We start from the raw sequence: 23,040 nt of genomic DNA on the forward strand, positions 1-23,040 counted from the left end.
ATAGTGTGTATAATGTGTGTGTATGTGTGTGTATAATGTATGTATGTGTGTGTATAATGTATGTATGTGTGTGTATAATGTATGTATCTGTGTGTATAATACAGTATGTATGTGTGTGTGTATAATACAGTATGCATGTGTGTATAATATGTATGTGTGTGTGTATAATATGTGTGTGTATAATATGTGTGTGTATAATATGTGTGTGTATAATGTGTGTGTGTATAATGTGTGTGTATAATATGTAAGTGTGTATATGTGTGTGTATAGTGTGTATAATGTGTGTGTATGTGTGTGTATAATGTGTGTATGTGTGTGTATAATGTATGTATCTGTGTGTATAATACAGTATGTATGTGTGTGTATAATATGTATGTGTGTGTGTATAATATGTATGTGTGTGTATAATGTATGTGTGTATAATATGTTTGTATGATATGTATGTGTGTGTGTAATATGTATGTGTGTGTATAATGTATGTGTGTATAATATGTGTGTATGATATGTATGTGTGTGTATAATATGTATGTGTGTGTATAATGTATGTGTGTATAATGTGTGTGTATAATGTATGTGTGTATAATATGTGTGTGTATAATGTGTGTGTATAGTGTGTATAATATGTAAGTGTGTGTATAGTGTGTATAATGTGTGTGTATGTGTGTGTATAATACAGTATGTATGTGTGTGTATAATATGTATGTGTGTGTATAATATGTGTGTGTATAATGTATGTATCTGTGTGTATAATACAGTATGCATGTGTGTGTATAATATGTATGTGTGTGTATAATATGTATGTGTGTGTATAATATGTGTGTGTATAATGTGTGTATAATATGTAAGTGTGTATAGTGTGTATAATGTGTGTGTATAATGTATGTATCTGTGTGTATAATACAGTATGTATGTGTGTGTATGATATGTATGTGTGTGTATAATATGTATGTGTGTGTATAATGTATGTGTGTATAATATGTATGTGTGTGTATAATGTATGTGTGTATAATATGTATGTGTGTATAATGTGTGTGTATAATGTGTGTATATGTGTGTTAATACCATAGAGTTCCGATAGTACAGTAGAGTGGACACATAGTACCTTAGAGTCTCACTCTACAGAAACTGCCCTTACTAAAAGAAATGGTGACTATTCTCTACTGATTCTGCTGGATCTCTCTGCAGCGTTCGATACCGTAGACTCCTCCTCACTATGCTCCACTCAATTAGCCTTAAGGACACTGCTCTCTCTTGGTTCTCTTCCTATCTCTCTGGTCGCTCCTTTAGTGTATCATTCTCTGGCTCTTCATCTTCTCCTCTTCCTCTTGATGTCAGCGTTCCCCAGGGCTCAGTACTAGGTCCTCTACTCTTCTCCCTCTATACAGCCCCCATATACAGACTATCAGTAGATTTGGCTTTCGATACCATCTCTATGCTGACGACACCGAACTATACACTTCATCCCCTGACATCACCCCTGCTTTACTCCAAAACACCAGTAATTGTCTGGCAGCCGTCTCTAACATCATGTCCTCTCTGTATCTAAAACTGAACCTCTCAAAAACTGAACTTCTTGTCTTTCCCCATCTACTGACTCACCTAAACTTGATATTTCAATTTCGGCCTGCAGCACTTTCATAACTCCTGTGTAACATGCCCGCTGTCTTGGGGCCACATTTGACTCCAATCTTTCCTTTGTTTCCCATATTCAATCACTTACACGCTCTTGTCGTCTGCACCTCAAGAATATCTCCAGAATCCGCCCTTTTCTTACGGTGGAAACGGCAAAAACTCTTGTTGTTGCCTTGATTCATTATCATCTCGACTACTGTAAGGCATTACTAACCGGTCTCCCTCTCACTAAACTCTCCCCCCTTCAGTCTGTCCTAAATGCTGCAGCCAGGCTCATCTATCCATCCAACCGCTACACTAATGCCACTAGTCTGTGCCAGTCACTTCACTGGTTGCCCATCCACCATCAAACTTCTCACCCTCACCCACAAAGCTCTGCACAGTGCTGCATCTCCATACATCTCCTCCCTCATCTCCATCTACCACCCTACTTGTGCTCTCCACAGTGCTGCACCTTCATACACCTCCTCACTCATCTCCATCTACCACCCTACTCGTGCTCTCCACAGTGCTGCACCTTCATACATCTCCTCCCTCATCTCCATCTACCACCCTACTCGTGCTCTCCACAGTGCCGCACCTCCATACATCTCCTCCTTATCTCCATCTACCACCCTACTCGTGCTCTCCACAGTGCTGCACCTTCATACATCTCCTCACTCATCTCCATCTACCACCCTACTCGTGCTCTCCACAGTGCTGCACCTCCATACATCTCATCTCCATCTACCACCCTACTCGTACTCTCCACAGTGCTGCACCTCCATACATCTCCTCCCTCATCTCCATCTACCACCCTACTCGTGCTCTCCACAGTGCTGCACCTCCATACATCTCCTCCCTCATCTCCATCTACCACCCTACTCGTGCTCTCCACAGTGCTGCACCTCCATACACCTCCTCCCTCATCTCCATCTACCACCCTACTCGTAGTCTCCACAGTGCTGCACCTCCATACATCTCCTCACTCATCTCCATCCACCACCCTACTCGTACTCTCCACAGTGCTGCACCTCCATACATCTCCTCCCTCATCTCCATCTACCACCCTACTCGTATTCTCCACAGTGCTGCACCTCCATACACCTCATCTCCATCTACCACCCTACTCGTGCTCTCTACAGTGCTGCACCTCCATACACCTCCTCCCTCATCTCCATCTACCACCCTACTCGTGCTCTCCACAGTGCCGCACCTCCATACATCTCCTCCTTATCTCCATCTACCACCCTACTCGTGCTCTCCACAGTGCTGCACCTCCATACATCTCCTCCCTCATCTCCATCTACCACCCTACTCGTGCTCTCCACAGTGCTGCACCTCCATACACCTCCTCCCTCATCTCCATCTACCACCCTACTCGTAGTCTCCACAGTGCTGCACCTCCATACATCTCCTCACTCATCTCCATCCACCACCCTACTCGTACTCTCCACAGTGCTGCACCTCCATACATCTCCTCCCTCATCTCCATCTACCACCCTACTCGTATTCTCCACAGTGCTGCACCTCCATACACCTCATCTCCATCTACCACCCTACTCGTGCTCTCCACAGTGCTGCACCTCCATACACCTCCTCCCTCATCTCCATCTACCACCCTACTCGTGCTCTCCACAGTGCTGCACCCCCTACATCTCCTCCTCCCTCATCTCCATCTACCACCCTACCCGTGCTCTCCACAGTGCTCTCCATATAGTTCCCATAGTACAGTAGAGTGGCCACATAATAGCACCATAGAGTTCCCATATTACAATAGAGTGTCTACATAGTAGTACCATAGGGTTCCTTTAGCACAGTGATGCCTAATCCGGCCCGCGAAGATGTGTCATGCGGCCCTTGCAGTGACCGAAGGCAGAGCTTGCGCACAGTTGCAGAATAGATGCGCCTGCGCCACCATTCCTAATTATACTGTGGGCCAGTACTATTATTAGTTTTGCGGCGACTGAAGACCCCATCTCCCCACACCCGCCCGTACAGACCTCCTCTGGACTCTCAGCCAGGCATCAGAGCACCTCGAAGGAGAAGGTGAGGACGAGTCAGATGGGAGCAGGAGGTCTATGGAGGATGTGACTGGCGAGGTGTGGCAGTGGTGGATGTGATTGGACCTGTGACACTATGTCTGGTGCCCGTGTGGGCCATCTGGGCTGATCCTCAGGACGCGCTTAGCAATATTAATGAGGGAGAGAGTTTCCTGCATTCCACTCCTTAGTCTTGCTATGCCCAGTGATGTGCCCCCTTCACAGGGGTAATGCCCAGATGTGCCCCCTTCACAGTAGTAATGCCCAGATGTGCCCCCTTCACAGTGGTAATGCCCAGATGTGCCCCCTTCACAGTAGTAATGGGGTAATGCCCAGATGTGCCCCCTTCACTGGGGTAATGCCCAGATGTGCCCCCTTCACTGGGGTAATGCCCAGATGTGCCCCCTTCACTGGGGTAATGCCCAGATGTGCCCCCTTCACTGGGGTAATGCCCAGATGTGCCCCCTTCACTGGGGTAATGCCCAGATGTGCCCCCTTCACTGGGGTAATGCCCAGGTGTGCCCCTTCACTGGGGGAAATGCCCAGGTGTGCCCCCTTCACGGGGGTAATGCCCAGGTGTGCCCCCTTCACGGGGGTAATGCCCAGATGTGCCCCCTTCACAGGGGTAATGCCCAGATGTGCCCCCTTCACTTGGGTAATGCCCAGATGTGCCCCCTTCACTGGGGTAATGCCCAGATGTGCCCCCTTCACTGGGGTAATGCCCAGATGTGCCCCCTTCACTGGGGTAATGCCCAGATGTGCCCCCTTCACTGGGGTAATGCCCAGATGTGCCCCCTTCACAGGGGTAATGCCCAGATGTGCCCTCTTTACAGGGGTAATGCCCAGATGTGCCCCTTCACAGGGGTAAAGCCCAGATGTGCCCTCTTCACAGGGGTAATGCCTAGATGTGCCCCTTCCGGTAAAAATGCCCAGATATTTGCCCCTTCACGTGCCCCCTCACAGTGTTTGCATTTCTTTCTGGCAAAGCTACCTGGTTCTGGCCCGATACCATGTCTAGTGCGGCACCACTGCTTTAGTACAATACAGTGCACACATAATAGTACCATCGTCTGAGTAATAAAAGAGCGCCGCTCTGTATTATCCTGCTCTGTCCTGGGACCCAAAAATGTTTTCATAAAATGAGCCTCGGACCGTTATCGAGAGATGGACCAAAATGCACCGACGTCCGTGAGGACGTGATGTCCGCGGGGGGCTGAGTCTGCGATAATTTTTTGGATGTTGGAGCAGCACAACTATAAATGTCAGGACCCCCCTCTAAATAGAGGAAGTGAGAACCATTTGTATATATTGAAAACACAAGGATGTGCAAAAATATTCACACCCCTCCCCCTGTCCCTTATTATTGGAGACTGTTCACAGCTACCGGACTCTGATCTTCAATAAAATGTAATATTACTGAAAGTGAAGCTCAGTCGCGGCATTGCGCAGCAGCAAGGTTGCCTAGCACCCCTGTGCAAAAATACTGACACCCCCTTATACGGGAAGCGCAGACCGCAACCAGCCACATCTTCCCTTCGTACTTGCGCCATTTTCTAGGCGTGATGCGGTTAATACACGTGTACAATCTAATACATAAACCGTATGGCGGTAAATGTCAGCAGCGCCGTCCTGCGACACGAGGCACCAGATCTGCCATTTACCGGCAGCGCACGTTATTGATTTGACGAGGGACCGGAGGGAGTTCGCGGGGAGAGATTTTCATCTGGCGATTTCCACGTCTTAAATATTTCACCTTCTGTTTTTCATTGACTTTTCCACAAAAGTCACATCCAATTTAAAAAATATATATTTTTATCACATCTGATGCGACGCGGAGATGGATCCCGGGAGCTGAGAGGGTTAATGGGAGGGCAGGAAATCACAGCGGATATAATGGCCTCTGGTACGCCGCCACCACTGCACGCCGCCGCGCGGCTCATTAGTTCCGATGCGGGGACTTTGCATTTTGATTGTGAAGAGGTCGTTTTTCGCCTTCTCGTTAGGGAGAAACGAAGTGGAGAGGAAAGGTCCGGCCGGATTCGTTAGCGGCTCAAGGGTTAGAATAATTATTGGCCGCGGGCGGCTTGTAATCGCAGATATTACACAAACTATCCAATGGCTTCATACAAAAATACAAAAAAAGTCTCTTAAAGGGGTTGTCCACTTTTGCATTCCCCGAAGCCCTAATACCCTCCCAACCCTCAAAAAGATTTTAGAAGTAATAGTTTTTTTAAAAAATATCCTGGACATCCCCTTTAAGTTGATGATAGTACAATATGTTTTTTTTTTCTTATTTGTAGTCTGTAACCATGGAGACGCATAGCTCTGCACAGGAGCTGTGGACACAAAACGGTAGATTTTCACGTATTCAATTCGTTGGACCGATAATAGGAATATTTGCAAAAGTCTACACGCCCCTTTGCAATTTCACTCGGCTGTTCCTGAGTGTTGTGCGGCACCGTGGCTGCAGTGTGTGAATGCCACCCTGCCACGTGACTGTGGCGCAGTGATCAATGTGACCCGGTACTGAGCGTCCGCGCCTTGTGTCTATTCACAGACAGCACCTGCAGGTTCGAGGACGACAAGCTTTGCGGATTCGTCCAGGATAAATACGACTCCTTCGACTGGATCCGTCAGAGCAAAGTAACCCAGAGCTTGAGGAGAACGGCGAACACGGGGCCGGAGATGGACCGCAGCGGCACGCCAGAGGGTAAGGGCGCGCTCCGACATGGAGGGTTACAGACAGAGGTCGCTCAGGAGGTCAGGGGTTAAATCCCCTGCCCTGGGTCCCTGGGGGCCTGATTCTGTCCTCGCAAATGATATGGTAGCCCCCACTTTAACTGTCCAGTCTGATGTCAATAAGGCTTCATCCATGCATCAGTTCTGCAGCTTTTTCAAGATCTCTGCTTGATGTCAGTGAATGGGAAAATACCTGTGGCTGATAAACTTCCTACAAATGTTACAATGTATCAGAGCAGACAGATGGGAGCGCACCGATACATTGTAACAAACCCTCGGCTGTTTGAAATATTAGATCAGGTTGGGTTTTCAGTGTCTGTGATGTTCCCTGTCAGCAAGCAGAGATTGAACAACGTGAGCAAAGAAAATAACAGAGTTGTGGATTATACGGTGGCTCAGATGATAGGGGGCGCTACTAGGGCCCATTGTTTATGTGGGCCCCCAGGGACTGACATGGCTGCTTCCTTTCATAAACGGTGCCACACCTTTCTGCAGGCTGTGCCTGGTATTACAGCTCGGCCTCATTCACTGCAACTGAGCTGCACTACCACACACAGCCCGTGCACAGGGGAGGCGCTGTTTCTGCCAGCAGCCATGCTTTTCTCACCCTGCACACGTTGTATGTACCTTTAAGTAATGTCATGAGCTCAGGGAAGGCCGAGTCACTTACCGTAACCATCTGGACGGGCTGCACGCTGAGCTTCATGTGTGCCCCTCAATATGGCACCGGAGCAGAAGGCACAAGATGGCGTCTGCAGGTTACACTGCCGCAGCACAGGTGTCGGGGGCGGGGCACCATCTGTAACCCGGCACAGGAGCGCGCCAGGACGGCACAACGTGATGATGATGTCATGTCACTGGTCTGACGAGGGAGTATACACTGGACATGTACGGGAAACAAGGAAACAAAAAAGACAAAGTATCAAACGGATATCATGGGGGGGGTGACTTGGCTACAGTTTGAGTTATTGTTACCCAGTATCCGTTCTCCAGTCACTGCCTAGTAGACATTGGGGCATCTGATGGGCTTCCTGGTGAATAGTCACCACGGAGACCTCCTTGATGACTTCCCATTCTCTAGGCGATCACTTCTTCTTGCACATGTTGCACCCTTGTTCCGGTGGAGCTTGTGACTTATCCTCCATTCTCCTCCTCAGGTTTCTACATGTTTATTGAAGCCTCAAGACCTCGTCGGTTCGGAGACAAGGCGAGACTCATCAGCCCCCTGTACAACATAACCTCCAGGTTTCCATCTCTAAAGACAACGTATTGCGTGTCCTTCTGCTATCACATGTATGGGAGGCATATAGGTGAGTGGAACCCCATATTTGTGCTCGCTTGTGCGGTATAATCTGTTAACCTCTTCCCCTCCTTCTACTTTCTTCACATGATGGTTTACGAATGGCCAAAATAAGTAGGGTCAAAGGTATATTTCTCGTGTGCCTTCACCACCATCTCCTCAGCATGATGGACCTGCCATGACATCTTCTGGATGGCCTGGGTCCAGGTCTGATCTTCAGACAAGGTCCATCTATAAGGGTCTTTCCATATATTAATTTGCAAAGAAAGGACCCTTAAAACTGTTGAAATTAATTTACTTTCTAGTCTCTAAGGACACCACGACTATCTCCTATATCCTTTATTAATATTTTTGGTTTTTGGTAACTTGAGAGTGATCATGGCCAGTTTCCTTCCGACTCTATTTACGGAAGCTTTGAGGCACAAGAATTTTTTTCTGAAAAGGATATTCCCGGACTCTCCTCATCTGTTACATGTAAGCTAGCGCTCAAAGAGTTGTATACCGGCTTTAACAATAACATTAAGTCGTGGTGGGAGATCAAGTCCCTTGAGAGTTATCTGGAACACACAATAGTTCCCTGGGGTCTACGTATCCCTATCACCCTGGCCGCCCGTATCTCCTCCCCTACCTTGAATAAATGGTGGGAGGAAGAACTTACCCGGAGCTCACTAAATCTTATCAAAATCCTCTTAGAGGAAGAAAAAAATCTTGTTTGAAAAAACCTCTGAGAAACTTGAAATTCAAGAAAAGGGAAGCGTATCTTCGGACGGCAATTTGCTCAAAGAACGCAAACATAGACAATTTGTCAAAGATCTTAGTGACTTCCGGGATAATAAAGCCTACCAGCTAGAAAAGAAAGGGGTCACCCCACCTGCGTCCGAAATTTCCTCTTCAGACTCAGAAAACCCCCACAAGGGGGAAGGGACGGTCCCAGGAAGGAAGCAGCTACTTCCAAAAAGCAGGGTAAAAAAATGGCGGAGATGGGGAAGAGATTCCAGCAATCCACAGGGGGGTGGATATCAGGGCACCACTTCATCGTCATCTTCCTCCTCAGTCAGTACAACCACATCTTCTGTTTTAGGGCAAGGTCAAACTCTGTACCAATTACGAGACAGAAACAAGTGAGGCGAACACCGGGTAGAAACGAGGACTTGCAGGTGATCAACCTCTCCTCACGTAACCTAAATGAAACGGAGACCTCGGTTCCTAAAGAACGGATTGTCGTTTGTCCCTACCACGGACTTTAGAGTATTTACGTGGGTTAAAGACCTTAACCTCTTTTGTAGAAAATTAAGATGGAAAAAGTTTTTTAATAATTCCAATAAACAGTCCTATGAAAAGCTGGGGATGAAGGAGAGCGAACTAGCGGACTTAGCACTTTTTCTATGGAACTCTGGGAGGAAGGCTCACAAAATCCGGGTGAGGGCCCCTTCCCCAAGCTAAGTCCAAAGAGCAGCAAAACACCCCCCCCCCCCCCATCCAACTACGAACATATTGATATTTTTTAATAACTGGTGACTTCTGAGCTTGAGAAATTAAAAATTACATCTACACACCGTAGAAACTTGTCCGCAACCGAACTAGAGGCCCTGAGAACCCTAGAGAGAGACAGATCCATTATCATTAAACCGTCAGATAAGGGTGGGAACCATGTTATCATGGATCATGACAATTATCGTAGAATGTGTTTGGACCTTCTTAAGGACAAAGAGGGCTATCAGGCGATCCCACCAATATATTTTTGGCGGAACTCCAGGTCATCTTGAAGTCTGGACTCGAGAAAAAGGTCATAAGTGAAGCAGAATACAATTTCATTCTACATGATACACCTCAAATCGCCACATTCTTTGGACTTCCCAAAGTCCATAAAGGAACACATCCCTTAAAGGGTCGCCCAATAGTATCAGGCGTCAATTCCACCGGCTGGAAGTTCTACACCCGGTGTGCATGAGGCGTGCGTCGGCTAACTATTTATAACCCTCCTGAGCATCATGCCTCTCTGCTTCATTGAGCACCCTACCAGAGGAAGCCTGGCGACTTTTTGGGCACCCATCTAGAGGAAACGCGTCGGGTGTGATATTATTAATCCAAACCATCTAGGGCATTCCAGGATTTTGCAGGACAGGCACGAGGACAGGGAGATCCCACCATTTGGGGTCGTCCCTGGGCTGAGGTGTAACTAGGGCCTCTATAGGGAAAGTGGTCCCCGCTCAGTATTTCCAACTTGTACCGTCCAATTACCCTGTCCCTTTTACTTTGCTATCTGTTGTCATCATACCTGCCATTATTTGGACACTATATTTATTAAATCTGTTGGGTCATTTTTTTACCCACAGTAGTTACCTTTATTTCTCGGTTTAAAATAAATTTTTAACAATCCTAATAAAGTTGATGTTTTAAGGGTCCTTACTTTGCAAATTAATTTACTTTCTAGTCTTTAAGGACACCACTACTATCTCCTATATCCCTTATTAATATTTTTTTGTTTTTGGCAATCTTTCCATATATGAAGGATCATGTTCAGTTGTATCTTAGATATAAGACTGAACTTCAGTAAATGTCCAGGATGGAGTAGTTGGTACCGTTGGTCTTTTTACCAATAGAGTGTCATATCTGGTATCCAGGATGGAATAGTCTTCTCATGTATAGTGGATCATATTTAGTTATATCTTTCTCTGCTGCCAAAGTCTACATTTGCATTGTTCAGCTTGGTAAGATTGGTCATCAGAATGGTGGGTCATGCAGACTTGAGTCATGTAGTGCAGTGTGTGTAAGTATCCATCTTCAGAAAAGGTCAATCTAGAATGCCTTACATCGTAAGATTGGTCATCTAGATGTTGGGTTGAATTGAGTAATACATTATAGCCTAGGCACAGATCTGTTCCTCAGACAAGGTCCATCTAGAATGCCTTAGATCGTAAGATTGGTCATCTAGGTGGTGGGTTGAATTGAGTAATAAATTATAGCCTAGGCACAGATCTCTTCCTCAGACAAGGTCCATCTAGAACTCCTTACATCGAAAGATTGGTCATCTAGATTCTGGGTTGAATTGAGTAATACATTATACCCTAGGCACAAATCTGTTCCTCGGACAAGGTCCATCTAGAATGCCTTACATCGTATGATTGGTCATCTAGATGGTGGGTCAACTTGAGTAATACATTATAGCCTAGGCACAGATCTGTTCCTAAGACAAGGTCCATCTAGAATGCCTTAGATCGTAAGATTGGTCATCTAGGTGGTGGGTTGAATTGAGTAATAAATTATAGCCTAGGCACAGATCTCTTCCTCAGACAAGGTCCATCTAGAACTCCTTACATCGAAAGATTGGTCATCTAGATGGTGGGTTGAATTGAGTACTAAATTATAGCCTAGGCACAGATCTGTTTCTCAGACAAGGTCCACCTAGAATGCCTTACATCGTAAGATTGGTCTTCTAGATGGTGGGTCAACTTGAGTAATAAATTATAGCCTAGGCACAGATCTGCTCCTCAGACAAGGCCCATCTAGAATGCCTTACATCATAAGATTGGTCTTCTAGATGGTGGGTCAACTTGAGTAATACATTATAGCCTAGACACAGGTCTGTTCTTCAGACAAAGTTCTTATAGAAGGGTCGGTTTGTAAGTCTTTTCATGTATGATGGATAATATTTAGTTTTATCTCAGTCTGGACATTAGTTGATGTCCAGGCTGGCATGGTTGGTAATGGTGGTCCTTTTATCAGTAGAATGTCATATAAAGCTTTAAAAAAACAGATAAAGACAACTTTATCGCACTGTGATTTTGTAGTAAAAAGATCACAGAGAGGCACGAAGCATTACTACTCATGTTACTGCTCCATGTCTCTGCTGTCCGGAACGCGGCTTGGCTGTCATTCACGCTGCGGGTGACGCGCACACCATCCGCTCGTGTGAAACAGCCCTTAGCCTAAGTACAAGTCTGGTGTTCAACTCATGTCCAGATTGGTGAGACTGGGCATCATACTGAGTTATGTCCTAAGTATAGGTCTGGTCTGAAGCCAATTTCTAGATTGGTATGATGAGTTTGCCTATGAATGATGTGTCATACTGAGTTCCCACCAATGATGTTTTATATTGAAGAATATCCAAGGTAAGGTCCAGTCTGGAATAGCTCACTATGTAAGGTTGAATAGGACTAGATATAAATCTGGGCTTCAGCTGGAGGTCCAGTCTGGGATGGGTAAGACTGGCCTTCCACTATATGACTGAGCAGACACGTTATTCTTGGGTTTGCATGTATCCTATTAGACTGGTCCTCCAAGTGACTTTGTTGGGGTGTTTTTCTTGAGATAATCAGATCTTGGATGGACTACATGGACTGTAAATAATCTGGATTTGGACCGATCCTCCACCATGTGACTTTGTAAGGATGGTTTCTCTGGGGATGTTTTGGGTTTGGATGTATCATATTGGACTGCTCCTCCACTTGATCTTTTTGTAGTGATGGTTCCTTTGGGGGATGTTTTGGGTTTCTACTGGCCCTCCACTATGTGGCTTTGTAATGGTTCATCTGGGGAATGTATGGTGTGGGACTTGTCCTCCACTGTATGGCATTGTAGAGATGGTTCCTTTAGGAGGAGAGGGGTTCTGGCCATGGATGGTTTGGTCTTCCAGTATGCTGCTTTGGTTCTTGTTGGGCTCTGAATATTTGAAGGTATAATTTTGAGTTGTGTCTTTTTGGTTGTGTTGTTTTTTATACTCAATTAGCTGCCATTTCTGGGGAATAAATATTCACCACAAAGCATTTTCATGGATGATTAGAGGCATTAGCGTTTCATCATCTGGGCAGCTGGTAGGTGCTCGGAATACTTAACACTTCTAGAAACTAATTGTCTCATTGTCAGAGGATGTGAGAGCCGCAAAATCTGGACTGAATCTGTGCAGTGGATTCCTACTGAACGCTCCGTCTCTGGCCGGAGTCTTACAACCGAGCCGCGCTCGCCGTTTCAGTGTCCAGTGATATTTGGGATTAAACAGACTTGGACCTGCCACGTCGCAGGACCAGAGGCCCCACCAAAGTTTAGACCACTGTTCTGTTTTCCATAAACAGGGGCTTTATTGTGGGTTCCTCATAGATAGCAGTTAAAGGGTTAACTGTGGCTTGCAGGGGCGGATCATACCACAGTAATAAACATCATTGAGAATATTTGTGTCAGGCTCCGCCCCCACAGACCCTACATGAGAAATTACACAATGTATCCCTGGATAGGAAGAGCGGAGCGGCGCGACTTTCTGGGCGGACGGAGGAGCGGCGAAGCTGGCGCGTACGCAATGACCTCTGTGAGGCCGATGCCAGGAAACCGCGCGGGCGAGGACATGTGTATCCAGGGCGCATGCGCGGGATTACGGGCGCTGCAAAAACATTACGATGGCGAAGAGGAGTGAATAAATTAGCAGTGGGCGGTGCTGAGCTCCGAAGTAATGGGCGGTGCTGGGCTCCTAAGTAATGGACGGTGCTGGGCTCCGAAGTAATGGGCGGTGCTGGGCTCCGAAGTAATGGGCGGTGCTGGGCTCCGAAGTAATGGGCGGTGCTGGGCTCCGAAGTAATGGGCGGTGCTGGGCTCCGAAGTAATGAGCGGTGCTGGGCTCCAAAGTAATGGGCGGTGCTGAGCTCCGAAGTAATGGGCGGTGCTGAGCTCCGAAGTAATGGGCGGTGCTGAGCTCCGAAGTAATGGGCGGTGCTGGGCTCCGAAGTAATAGGCGGGGCGGGGCGCCGAAGTAATGGGCTGTGCTGAGCTCCGAAGTAATGGGCGGGGCTGGGCTCCGAAGTAATGGGTATCCAGGGCGCATGCGCGGGATTACGGGCGCTGCCAAAACATCACTATGGCGAAGAGGAGTGAATAAATTAGCAGTGGGCGGTGCTGAGCTCCGAAGTAATGGGCGGTGCTGGGCTCCGAAGTAATGGACGGTGCTGGGCTCCGAAGTAATGGGCGGTGCTGGACTCCGAAATAATGAGCGGTGCTGGGCTCCAAAGTAATGGGCGGTGCTGAGCTCCGAAGTAATGGGCGGTGCTGAGCTCCGAAGTAATGGGCGGTGCTGAGCTCCGAAGTAATGGGCGGTGCTGGGCTCCGAAGTAATAGGCGGGGCAGGGCGCCGAAGTAATAGGCGGGGCGCCGAAGTAATGGGCTGTGCTGAGCTCCGAAGTAATGGGCGGGGCTGGGCTCCGAAGTAATGGGCGGTGCTGAGCTCCGAAGTAATGGGCGGGGCTGGGCTCCGAAGTAATGGGCGGTGCTGGGCTCCGAAGTAATGGGCGGTGCTGGGCTCCGAAGTAATGGGCGGTGCTGGACTCCGAAGTAATGGGCGGTGCTGGGCTCTGAAGTAATGGGCGAGGCTGGGCTCCGAAGTAATGGGCGGGGCTGGGCTCCGAAGTAATGGGCGGTGCTGGGCTCCGAAGTATTGGGCGGTGCTGGGCTCCGAAGTAATGGGCGGTGCTGGACTCCGAAGTAATGGGCGGTGCTGGGCTCCGAAGTAATGGGCGGTGCTGGGCTCTGAAGTAATGGGCGGGGCTGGGCTCCGAAGTATTGGGCGGGGCTGGACTCCGAAGTAATTGGCGGGGCTGGGCTCCGAAGTAATGGGCGGGGCTGGGCTCCGAAGTAATGGGCGGTGCTGGGCTCCAAAGTATTGGGCGGGGCTGGACTCCGAAGTAATTGGCGGTGCTGGGCTCCGAAGTAATGGGCGGTGCTGGGCTCCGAAGTATTGGGCGGGGCTGGACTCCGAAGTAATGGGCGGGGCTGGGCTCCGAAGTAATGGGCGGGGCTGGGCTCCGAAGTAATGGGCGGGGCTGGGCTCCGAAGTAATGGGCGGTGCTGGACTCCGAAGTAATGGGCGGTGCTGGACTCCGAAGTAATGGGCGGGGCTGGGCTCCGAAGTAATGGGCGGTGCTGGGCTCCGAAGTATTGGGCGGGGCTGGACTCCGAAGTAATTGGCGGGGCTGGGCTCCAACTGCCAGAGGGACGCCCCCTTGGGCTCCTTATTTAGGTAATTTGCATATTAATAAAACCGATTTTATAGACAAATTACAAGACACGGCGCAGTAATACCAGTAGATTGTAATGTAAATCGCGGAGACTGATGGGGTGATGTTATTAGCTCAAAATCCAGGTGACGGCGTCCCTTTAATAGTCTTTATGATTTAATTCTTCTCCATTGTCAGTGTGGCGAAACCAACCTCGCCACTGGGTTTTGGAGGGGGCTGTTTAAAAGCCTCTTGCCTCAGGATTATGGCCCATAGTAACTTTAAAGGAGAAGACAGACCGGCCGCACAGCTTAAATCTGTCTGTAGAATTGTATTTTATGTTATTATGCGTTCGGTTAAATTGTATGTTATGTGAGGGCACCCAGATAGCTAATTGTATTGTATTCGTGTATTCTGAGTGCCATTCACCTAATGATATGCACTCAGACTTGAGCTATCTGGGGATATGTTACATGTCTGTGTTTGCTGTGGGGGTGTGCCATTGTGTGTTTGGGTGGTGATTCCTGTCCTGTTGTCTCCACATGTGTATTGGTGATCTCCCTTTTGTCCTGAGAGATAATTGGATTGTCTTCGGTCGTCTCCGGGACAGAGGGGAGGAAACCATGATGCATTGTGGGGATATGTTGTATCTGCAACAAACTGTAATAAAAACCAGGCTGGGTGTGCCAGCACTTCAGATCACTGCTGACCCTCAAGACGGAGCCTTGTCTCGTTATTGGGGGGATTCCCTGTATGCTGTTGGAGACTGATTGCCAGGAGTGTAAGCTGACTGATATGCTTTTCCTGTTCGTCTGCCGGCAGCTACTTGCGAGGTTCCAGTTTGGAGTGCTATTTTGTATCCAGTTCGGGAGGTTGGTGTTCTGCAGTAGCTGTGCCTGTCTCTCGGAAAGGGGCATATCGCCTAAACGGATTTTAACCCCTTGTCTGCTGAAACGGTCCGTTACAGTCAGGATCTCTGCTTGCTTTCAGCAAAGGGCAATGTTCGATTTACATTCTTTACATCCAGTGGCTAGAACAAATTGTGACCTACTTCCCACAGCTGAGGGTTTGTTACAGTGTATCAGTCTGCAATCCTCGGTACTCACCTCAGCAGCACAGATCTCCCTCCTGTCCTGTGTTACAATGTATCAGTGCGGAGTAGAAGTTTGTGTAGACTGGATACATTGTCACAAACCCTCAGCTGTGAGGGAAGTATTTACATCAGAACTTCTCCTGGATGTAAACCTAAATGTTTATTTTCAGAGAAAGCAAGCAGAGATCCTTTAGAAAGTTGTGTCTTTGGAATAGCAATGTCCAGGTAAGTGATGCTGGTGTAGCCGGGTAATTATGCTCATTGTCAGGACCCCAGGCCCTGTAACAGCGACTTATCCGAGAGATGTGGCTGAAGAGCTTACAATCTATACCAGAAAGTGAGCAGCTGATGCCCCCCATAAGTGGTTAACAGGCAGGTGTCACATGGAGCCCCCCCCTTCCTATACTCAGTAAGGATGGCTGCCCATTTAGAAAATCTGGAGCAGCATCTGTGCATGTCCGCTTGTCCGGGGGGGCGATGCTCTGCAGCGCGGTCCGGGGGGGATATTCTGCAGCGCGGTCTGGGGGAGGGGATGTTCTGCAGTGCAGTCCGGGAGGTAGACGTTCTGCACCGCGGTCCGGGGGGGGGGGGGGATATTCTGCAGCGTGGTCCGGGGGGGGGATATTCTGCAGCATGGTCCGGGGGGGATATTCTGCAGCGTGGTCTGGGGGGGGGATGTTCTGCCGCGCGGTCCGGGAGGTAGACTTCCTGCCGCGCGGTCTGGGGGGGGGACATTCTGCAGCGCGGTCCGGTGGGGACGTTCTGCAGCGCAGTCCGGGGGGACGTTCTGCGGCGCGGTCCGGTGGGGACGTTCTGCAGCGCAGTCCGGGGGGACGTTCTGCGGCGCGGTCCGGGGGTCTGCAGGCGGTCGGTGGGACGTTCTGCACCGCGGTCCGGTGGGGAAGTTCTGCAGCGCGGTCCGGTGGGGACGTTCTGCAGCGCGGTCCGGTGGGGACGTTCTGCAGCGCGGTCCGGTGGGGACGTTCTGCAGCGCGGTCCGGTGGGGACGTTCTGCAGCGCGGTCCGGTGGGGACGTTCTGCAGCGCGGTCCGGTGGGGACGTTCTGCAGCGCGGTCCGGTGGGGACGTTCTGCAGCGCGGTCCGGTGGGGACGTTCTGCAGCGCGGTCCGGTGGGGACGTTCTGCAGCGCGGTCCGGTGGGGACGTTCTGCAGCGCGGTCCGGTGGGGACGTTCTGCAGCGCGGTCCGGTGGGGACGTTCTGCAGCGCGGTCAGGTTGGGACGTTCTGCAGCGCGGTCCGGTGGGGACGTTCTGCAGCGCAGTCTAGGGGGATGTTCTGCGTCGCGGTCCGGGCTTTCTAGCCTTTTAGAGGGTCATGATTCACATCAGCTGGAGAGCAGCTCGCCCGGGCGGTGGCGGAGAGCGCCAGCAGCTGCCTATGGTGACAAGCTTGATGTCTGCACACTATCCTAACATGACGCCCCCAGACTGGGGTCCTGGTGACTGGTGACACCTTAACCCTTCATTTTCCGACGAAGAGTCTTTTGCAGGCACTACAAGATTTCTCCTACAGATCATCCTGAGCCTCCTGATTCACGAATGGAATGCCAGGACTGCAGTGAAGACTGACACTGTTCTGAAGAGTATCCCCATAGAATGTCGTTTATGATTCTGCGGGTCCAGCCTCTGGACGTCCGTATTTAAGGCTGCCATTAATGGTTGAGGACCGGGCGCATTCTAGGGGCGATGCTTGCGGCCCCCCGCCCTTTCCCAGCAGATATTAACCCCCCCCCATTGGAGTCGGCTTCGCAGATGGTTTGAGAGCAAATCTAAGATTACAGCAATTAAACAAACAGCCAAATGAAGCACTTATGTGAACGGAGGCGCGGAAAACCCTCCCCGCCGGCGGCTAATCGTCTCCATTACACGTGTTTCTGGGGACAGGCCCATTAAGCAGAATGAGAGCGTTAACTACAGCCTAAAATTACCGGCTGACAAACGAGCGGCGAAGGGGACGCGAGAGGCGAGGGCGGCATCCGAGCCAAGAGAGGAGCTTTGGGGGTTAATTAATATCCCCCACCCATTAGTAATAGCCCCGCCTCCTCCGCACCGCCGTCCGCAGTCATTTATCGTCAGTCGGCGCGGCTGGTCACATTTCATTAAGAGTCTCTTTAATAAGGAATGAAATGCGCCAGAATCGGGGGCTCCGCTGACGAGTGATTGATCGCCCTCGCTGGCTGCGCGCCGCCCGGGGGGTTTATTCCGGGCGCCTGTCTGTTTATTATTTTTTGCGCCGCGTCCTCCGTGTTTGACTTTATTAATCCAATTCTGATTTTCGGTGAGAAATGCAGGAAAATGATTAAGTTTTGTGCAAACTGAAACGGGCAACGCGCTCACGGGAATATCGCGGGGGAGGGGCGGCTGTGAGGGCTCATACTACAGCTGGAGATGAGGGGAGTTGTAGTATGAGAATCAGGGGTGTCGCTGCAGGGAGTGCAGATGTCGCAGTTGCACTTGGGGCCCCTCAACCACGCGGGCGGGTGGGGGCCCATTTGGCAAGTAGCGAAAACCGCCGACACAAGAGATGGAAAGGAATGTTAAAGGGGTAAGACCGCCCGTTGTCCTAGAGGTCGGACCCCCACCGGTCATATAGTGAGGGGGAATATCCCTTTAAGGGGACGACATCCAGTCTGCAACTTTCTAATAGATGTTGTGTCTTAGTTCCTCACTATTTTCAAGATCTCTGCTTGCTGTGAGAAATGAAGCAATAGTCCTGAGCTCAGGGTTTGCTACAGTGTGTCAGTGTAGACAATCCTCTGTGAGGTGCACAAACCTCTCTCCTGAGCTGAGGGTTTGTTACAGTGGATACTGTGGGATTGTCACAAGTGGACAGAAGTTATGTAAATGTGCACATCAATGGGGGCGTTCCCTGGGGTGGGGCCTAACAGCGTCTTGCAAATGTTGGGAGGCGTGACAATGTATCAGTGCAGGGAAAATGTATCGGTTCACATTTCTTTAGCTCACAGAGGATTGTCTAGACTGATACAATGTAGCAACCTCTCAGCTGTGCGAAATATCAGGTCAGGTTCTTAATGTGATAATGATTGTCATTCGCTGACATGAAGCAGAGATGGCGGGGAAACAACACACAGTATATTAGGGTTAGTAATAGGATTGCAGGATTTGGGGGGTAACGATCAGGCTGGGTGCAGGGCAGGATCTACCGGGGGTCACCCAGCTTTCTCAGAAGCAGATATAATCTGTTTGTGGCGGTGCCTGTTCATAGACCGCGAGGTGTGGCGGTCTCTCCGTTTACCGTAGTGTTTTGCATCGTGCTCTCGTCCTCCTGCGTCGTGGCAGTGAAGGGGTTACGCTGCCGGGGCCCCTGGGACTCCCTGGAAATGTTACCTTTACGAGATGAAAAGGTTTTTCTGCCGCCAGCCCCTCGGAACGGACATTTCATTCTCCGCTGGTCAGAAACCGCGACTGAGATAACAGAAGGATTCCTGGGGGATCGAGCGCAAGAAGAGGCCAGAATCCCGCCGCGTAGAGCCTTTCCCCAGCCCCCGACATCCACAAGCCGAGAGGCGATCTACGATGGCGGTTTAGGAAAGGCTCCGACAGCTTTATATATATATAGAAACTGCATCACAGGAGGGTGGATACAGGACCGATTCCTCTGGGGGAGGGGCATGCCAATAGTCACTATTAAAGGGGCACTCTGGCTGTGACCTTTAAGGAGGTATGTGTGGGGTATGTGGACATACTTAAAGGGGTACACAGAGTTGAACGGAGTACTGTAGTGGCCGTTATTAAAGAGGTACTCTGGCTATCATTTTTAAGGAGTAACTTGCAACGATTATTTAAGGGGAGCGCTGACTATATTTTATTGGGGCATATTCGGGGCACTCCGTATTTGAGTGCTGTGGCCATTGCTTTAAAGGGGAGCCATAATTGGGTTTTTATGGGGGCACTCCGGCTCTGTTCTTTTTTCTAAAGAGGAGCTCTGACTGGGGTATCCCTACTGTTACCATTTAAGGGGGACACAGGTGCAGGTGACCCCGGTGCTGCATGCTCCAGAGCCCGCCGCTTGCCTATTACTCCGGGGGCCCCGGGGTGATTCACAGTTTGGCTGCTGAGGTCGGAACTGAACATTAATCTCAGGCTCTGCATAATTCAGGAGGCACACCGACATTTTGGGTCTCGCATTTAAAGACATTCATTTTTTTTCTTTCTGAAGTGATGGAGAAAATAAAGGACAGAGGCGATTCCAGCTCTGAGGTCACCCGCGAATGTATGACTGCGGAGGAAGGGATGTAATAAACTGTGAACCGTCAACTGATCACATGATTATTTGTGTCTGGTTAAAGGGCCGCTCCGACCGCATAAAGCACTGTCCATCCGTCTATGAATGATCCTTGTCTCTTAGCTCAGTACTTTACTTATTGGAGCTGCAGTTTGTGCTCCGGTGCTGCTATTCCTAATGGAACTGAGAACTAGTCGGCCATTCTGGAGGCTGGATCTTCTGCACTCCTGGTCCACCACATAAATACGAGTATTTATAGACACTTCCACCTCTCCTTTCTTCATGACGTCAGTCTTAGAGGCTAAAGGTCGCCACACATAATTTCAAGCAAACAATCGGCAACCATCGTGTGTGTATGGGGGGGTCCCGCCTCTACACAAATTGGCAAAAATAAGGATTCTACAGATTTCAATGTGCTCTATTATTTTGCTCTCACTGGGGATAAGCTGATGCCAGAGGGGTCTGGAGGAGGACAGAGGGGTCTGGAGGAGGACAGAGGGGTCTGGAGGAGGAAATAAGGGTCTGGAGGAGGAGAGAGGAGTCTGGAGGAGGACAGAAGGGTCTGGAGGAGGACAGAAGGGTCTGGAGGAGTACAGAGAAGTCTGGAGGAGTACAGAGGACTCTGGAGGAGTACAGAGGACTCTGGAGGAGGACAGAAGGGTCTGGAGGAAGACAGAGGGGTCTGGAGGAGGAGAGAGGGGTCTGGAGGAGGAAATAAGGGTCTGGGGGAGGACAGAGGGGTCTGGAGGAGTACAGAGGAGTCTGGAGGAGGACAGAGGAGTCTGGAGGAGGACAGAAGGGTCTGGGGGAGCACAGAGGAGTCTGAAGGAGAACAGAGAAGTCTGGAGGAGCACAGAGGAGTCTGGAGGAGCACAGAGGAGTCTGGAGGAACACAGAGGAGTCTGAAGGAGCACAGAGGAGTTTTAAGGAGGACAGAGGAGTCTGAAAGAGCACAGATGGGTCGGGAGGAGGACAGAGGGGTCGGGAGGAGGACAGAAGGGTCTTGAGGAGAACAGAAGGGTCTTGAGGAGGACAGAAGGGTCTTGAGGAGGACAGAAGGGTCTTGAGAAGGACGGAAGGGTCTTGAGGAGGACAGAGGGGTCTGGAGGAGGAAAGAAGGGCCTGGAGGAGGACAGAAGGGTCTGGAGGAGGACAGAAGGGTTTGGAGGAGGAAAGAGGAGTCTACAGAAGGACAAAAGGGTCTGGAGGAGGACAGAGGGGTCTGCAAGGTGGTAGAGGGGTCTTAAGGAGGACCCAGGGGTCTGAAGGAAGACAGATGAGTCTGCAAGGGGATAGAGGTATCTGGAGGAGGACAGAGGGGTCTACAGAAGAACAGAAGGGTCTGGAGGAGGACAGAGGAGTCTGCAAGGGGGGCAGAAGGGTCTGGAGGAGGACAGATGAGTATGCAAGGGGGTAGAGGTATCTGGTGGAGGACAGTAGTGTCTGGAGGAAAGGTAGGGTCTGGAGGAGGACAGTAGGGTCTGGAGGAGGACAGAAGGGTCTGGAGGTGTACAGAGGTGTTTGGAGGAGGACAGAGGTGTCTACAGAAGGACAAAAGGGTCTGAAGGAGGATAGAGAGGTCTGCAGAAGAACAGAAGTGTCTGGAGGAGGACAGAGGAGTCTACAAGGAGGACAGAGGGGTCTGGAGGCGGACAGGGGGGTCTGGAGGCGGACACGGGGTCTGGAGGCGGACAGGGGGGTCTGGAGGAGGACAGAGGGGTCTGGAGGAGGACAGAAGGGTCTGGACGAGGACAGAGGAGTCTACAAGGGGGACAGAGGGGTCTGGAGGAGGACAGGAAGGTCTGGAGGAGCACAGAGGGGTCTGGAGGAGGACAGAGGGGTCTACAAGTGGGACAGGGGGTCTGGAGGAGGACAGGGGGGTCTACAAGGGGGACAGGGGTCTGGAGGAGGACAGGGGGGTCTGGAGGAGGACAGAGGGGTCTGGAGGAGCACAGAGGGGTCTGGAGGAGGACAGGGGGTCTGGAGGCAGACAGGGGGGTCTGGAGGCGGACAGGGGGGTCTGGAGGCGGACAGGGGGGTCTGGAGGAGGACAGGGGGGTCTGGAGGAGGACAGAGGGGTCTGGCAGCAGCTTACTCCTTTATCTGTAGTGATAACACATGGACGTCTGGCTGTGGTCTCAGCTGCCCGCTATCTAAAGCTTATGACCACCTTAAGGAGCAGAGTCTTCTAGACTCCAGATCACCCACCTCTGTAATGGTCTCCAGGCTTGTCCTTGTTGGTCACCCACCTACATACAAACCTCCTTCACTCCTGATCTGCAAATCTTGTGTATGATACTCTTATGGTCACAACCCTGTTCTGTCCTCACCAATACCAAGTACAGGTCTAAATCACAGACCAGGTGTAAGTCTAGAGGCCCCACTCCTGGGCCTAAGAGTGGTCCTGTTCTCTGAACCTGCCCTGCATGTAGCTACATACATGTGTACACAGTCATACATGTAGGGACGCCCTTATGACAGCCCGCATGCACGCTGGAAGCCGGCTCCGAGGTTTTCCAGCATTCCCCTGAATCTACACCTGTAATGTCACTTCTCCGCATGAAATCGATCAGGATCTGTGATCTCCACTTCTAGAACTTTCTGCTATGTACTTGGTCGATATTCTGCAGATAATTCTATGTGTCTAAAATCTCGAACACTTCCCCCATTATTCTATGCTGACCCCCTTCACAGTTTTCCATACTTTTCCCAAATAGAAGCCTGAACAAGAAGTGGCGACATTGTATCATATCAGCAGTGAAGTGTTACATTGTGGATACATGGCCTGTGCTCCTCTCTATGAACATATGGGCTGATCCCAGGAGCTTGCACTCTTCACCCCTGTGCCATACAAGCTCTAATGATACAGAAACCTTGAGAGATCTGCCTCCTGTAAATCTGCAGCTGCCACGTTTTATAGGCTCTGTGTCAGTGTGAGGTAGTAAAGGAGGTGCAGATGTGAGGCTGAGTGCTGGGAAATGCCGGCTGACCAGTAATGAGCTGCCCGGGGCC

At 50.0% G+C, this 23,040-nt stretch overlaps 1 protein-coding gene across 1 annotated transcript in view; it reads left to right on the forward strand.

The window, feature by feature from the left end:
* The window catches only part of LOC122922341 (MAM domain-containing glycosylphosphatidylinositol anchor protein 1-like), a 276,736-nt gene that overhangs the window by 219,573 nt on the left and 34,123 nt on the right, over positions 1–23,040 (forward strand). Inside the window, exons 14-18 of the mRNA XM_044272917.1 lie at positions 6,211–6,363; positions 7,550–7,737; positions 8,386–8,655; positions 8,774–8,829; positions 8,979–9,111. Coding sequence (XP_044128852.1) covers positions 6,211–6,363; positions 7,550–7,737; positions 8,386–8,655; positions 8,774–8,829; positions 8,979–9,111 — 800 coding nt within the window. The remainder of the gene's footprint in view (positions 1–6,210; positions 6,364–7,549; positions 7,738–8,385; positions 8,656–8,773; positions 8,830–8,978; positions 9,112–23,040) is intronic.

This window comes from Bufo gargarizans, unplaced genomic scaffold (genome assembly GCF_014858855.1).
Source record: "Bufo gargarizans isolate SCDJY-AF-19 unplaced genomic scaffold, ASM1485885v1 fragScaff_scaffold_220_pilon, whole genome shotgun sequence".
NCBI classification, from domain to species: Eukaryota; Metazoa; Chordata; class Amphibia; order Anura; family Bufonidae; genus Bufo; species Bufo gargarizans.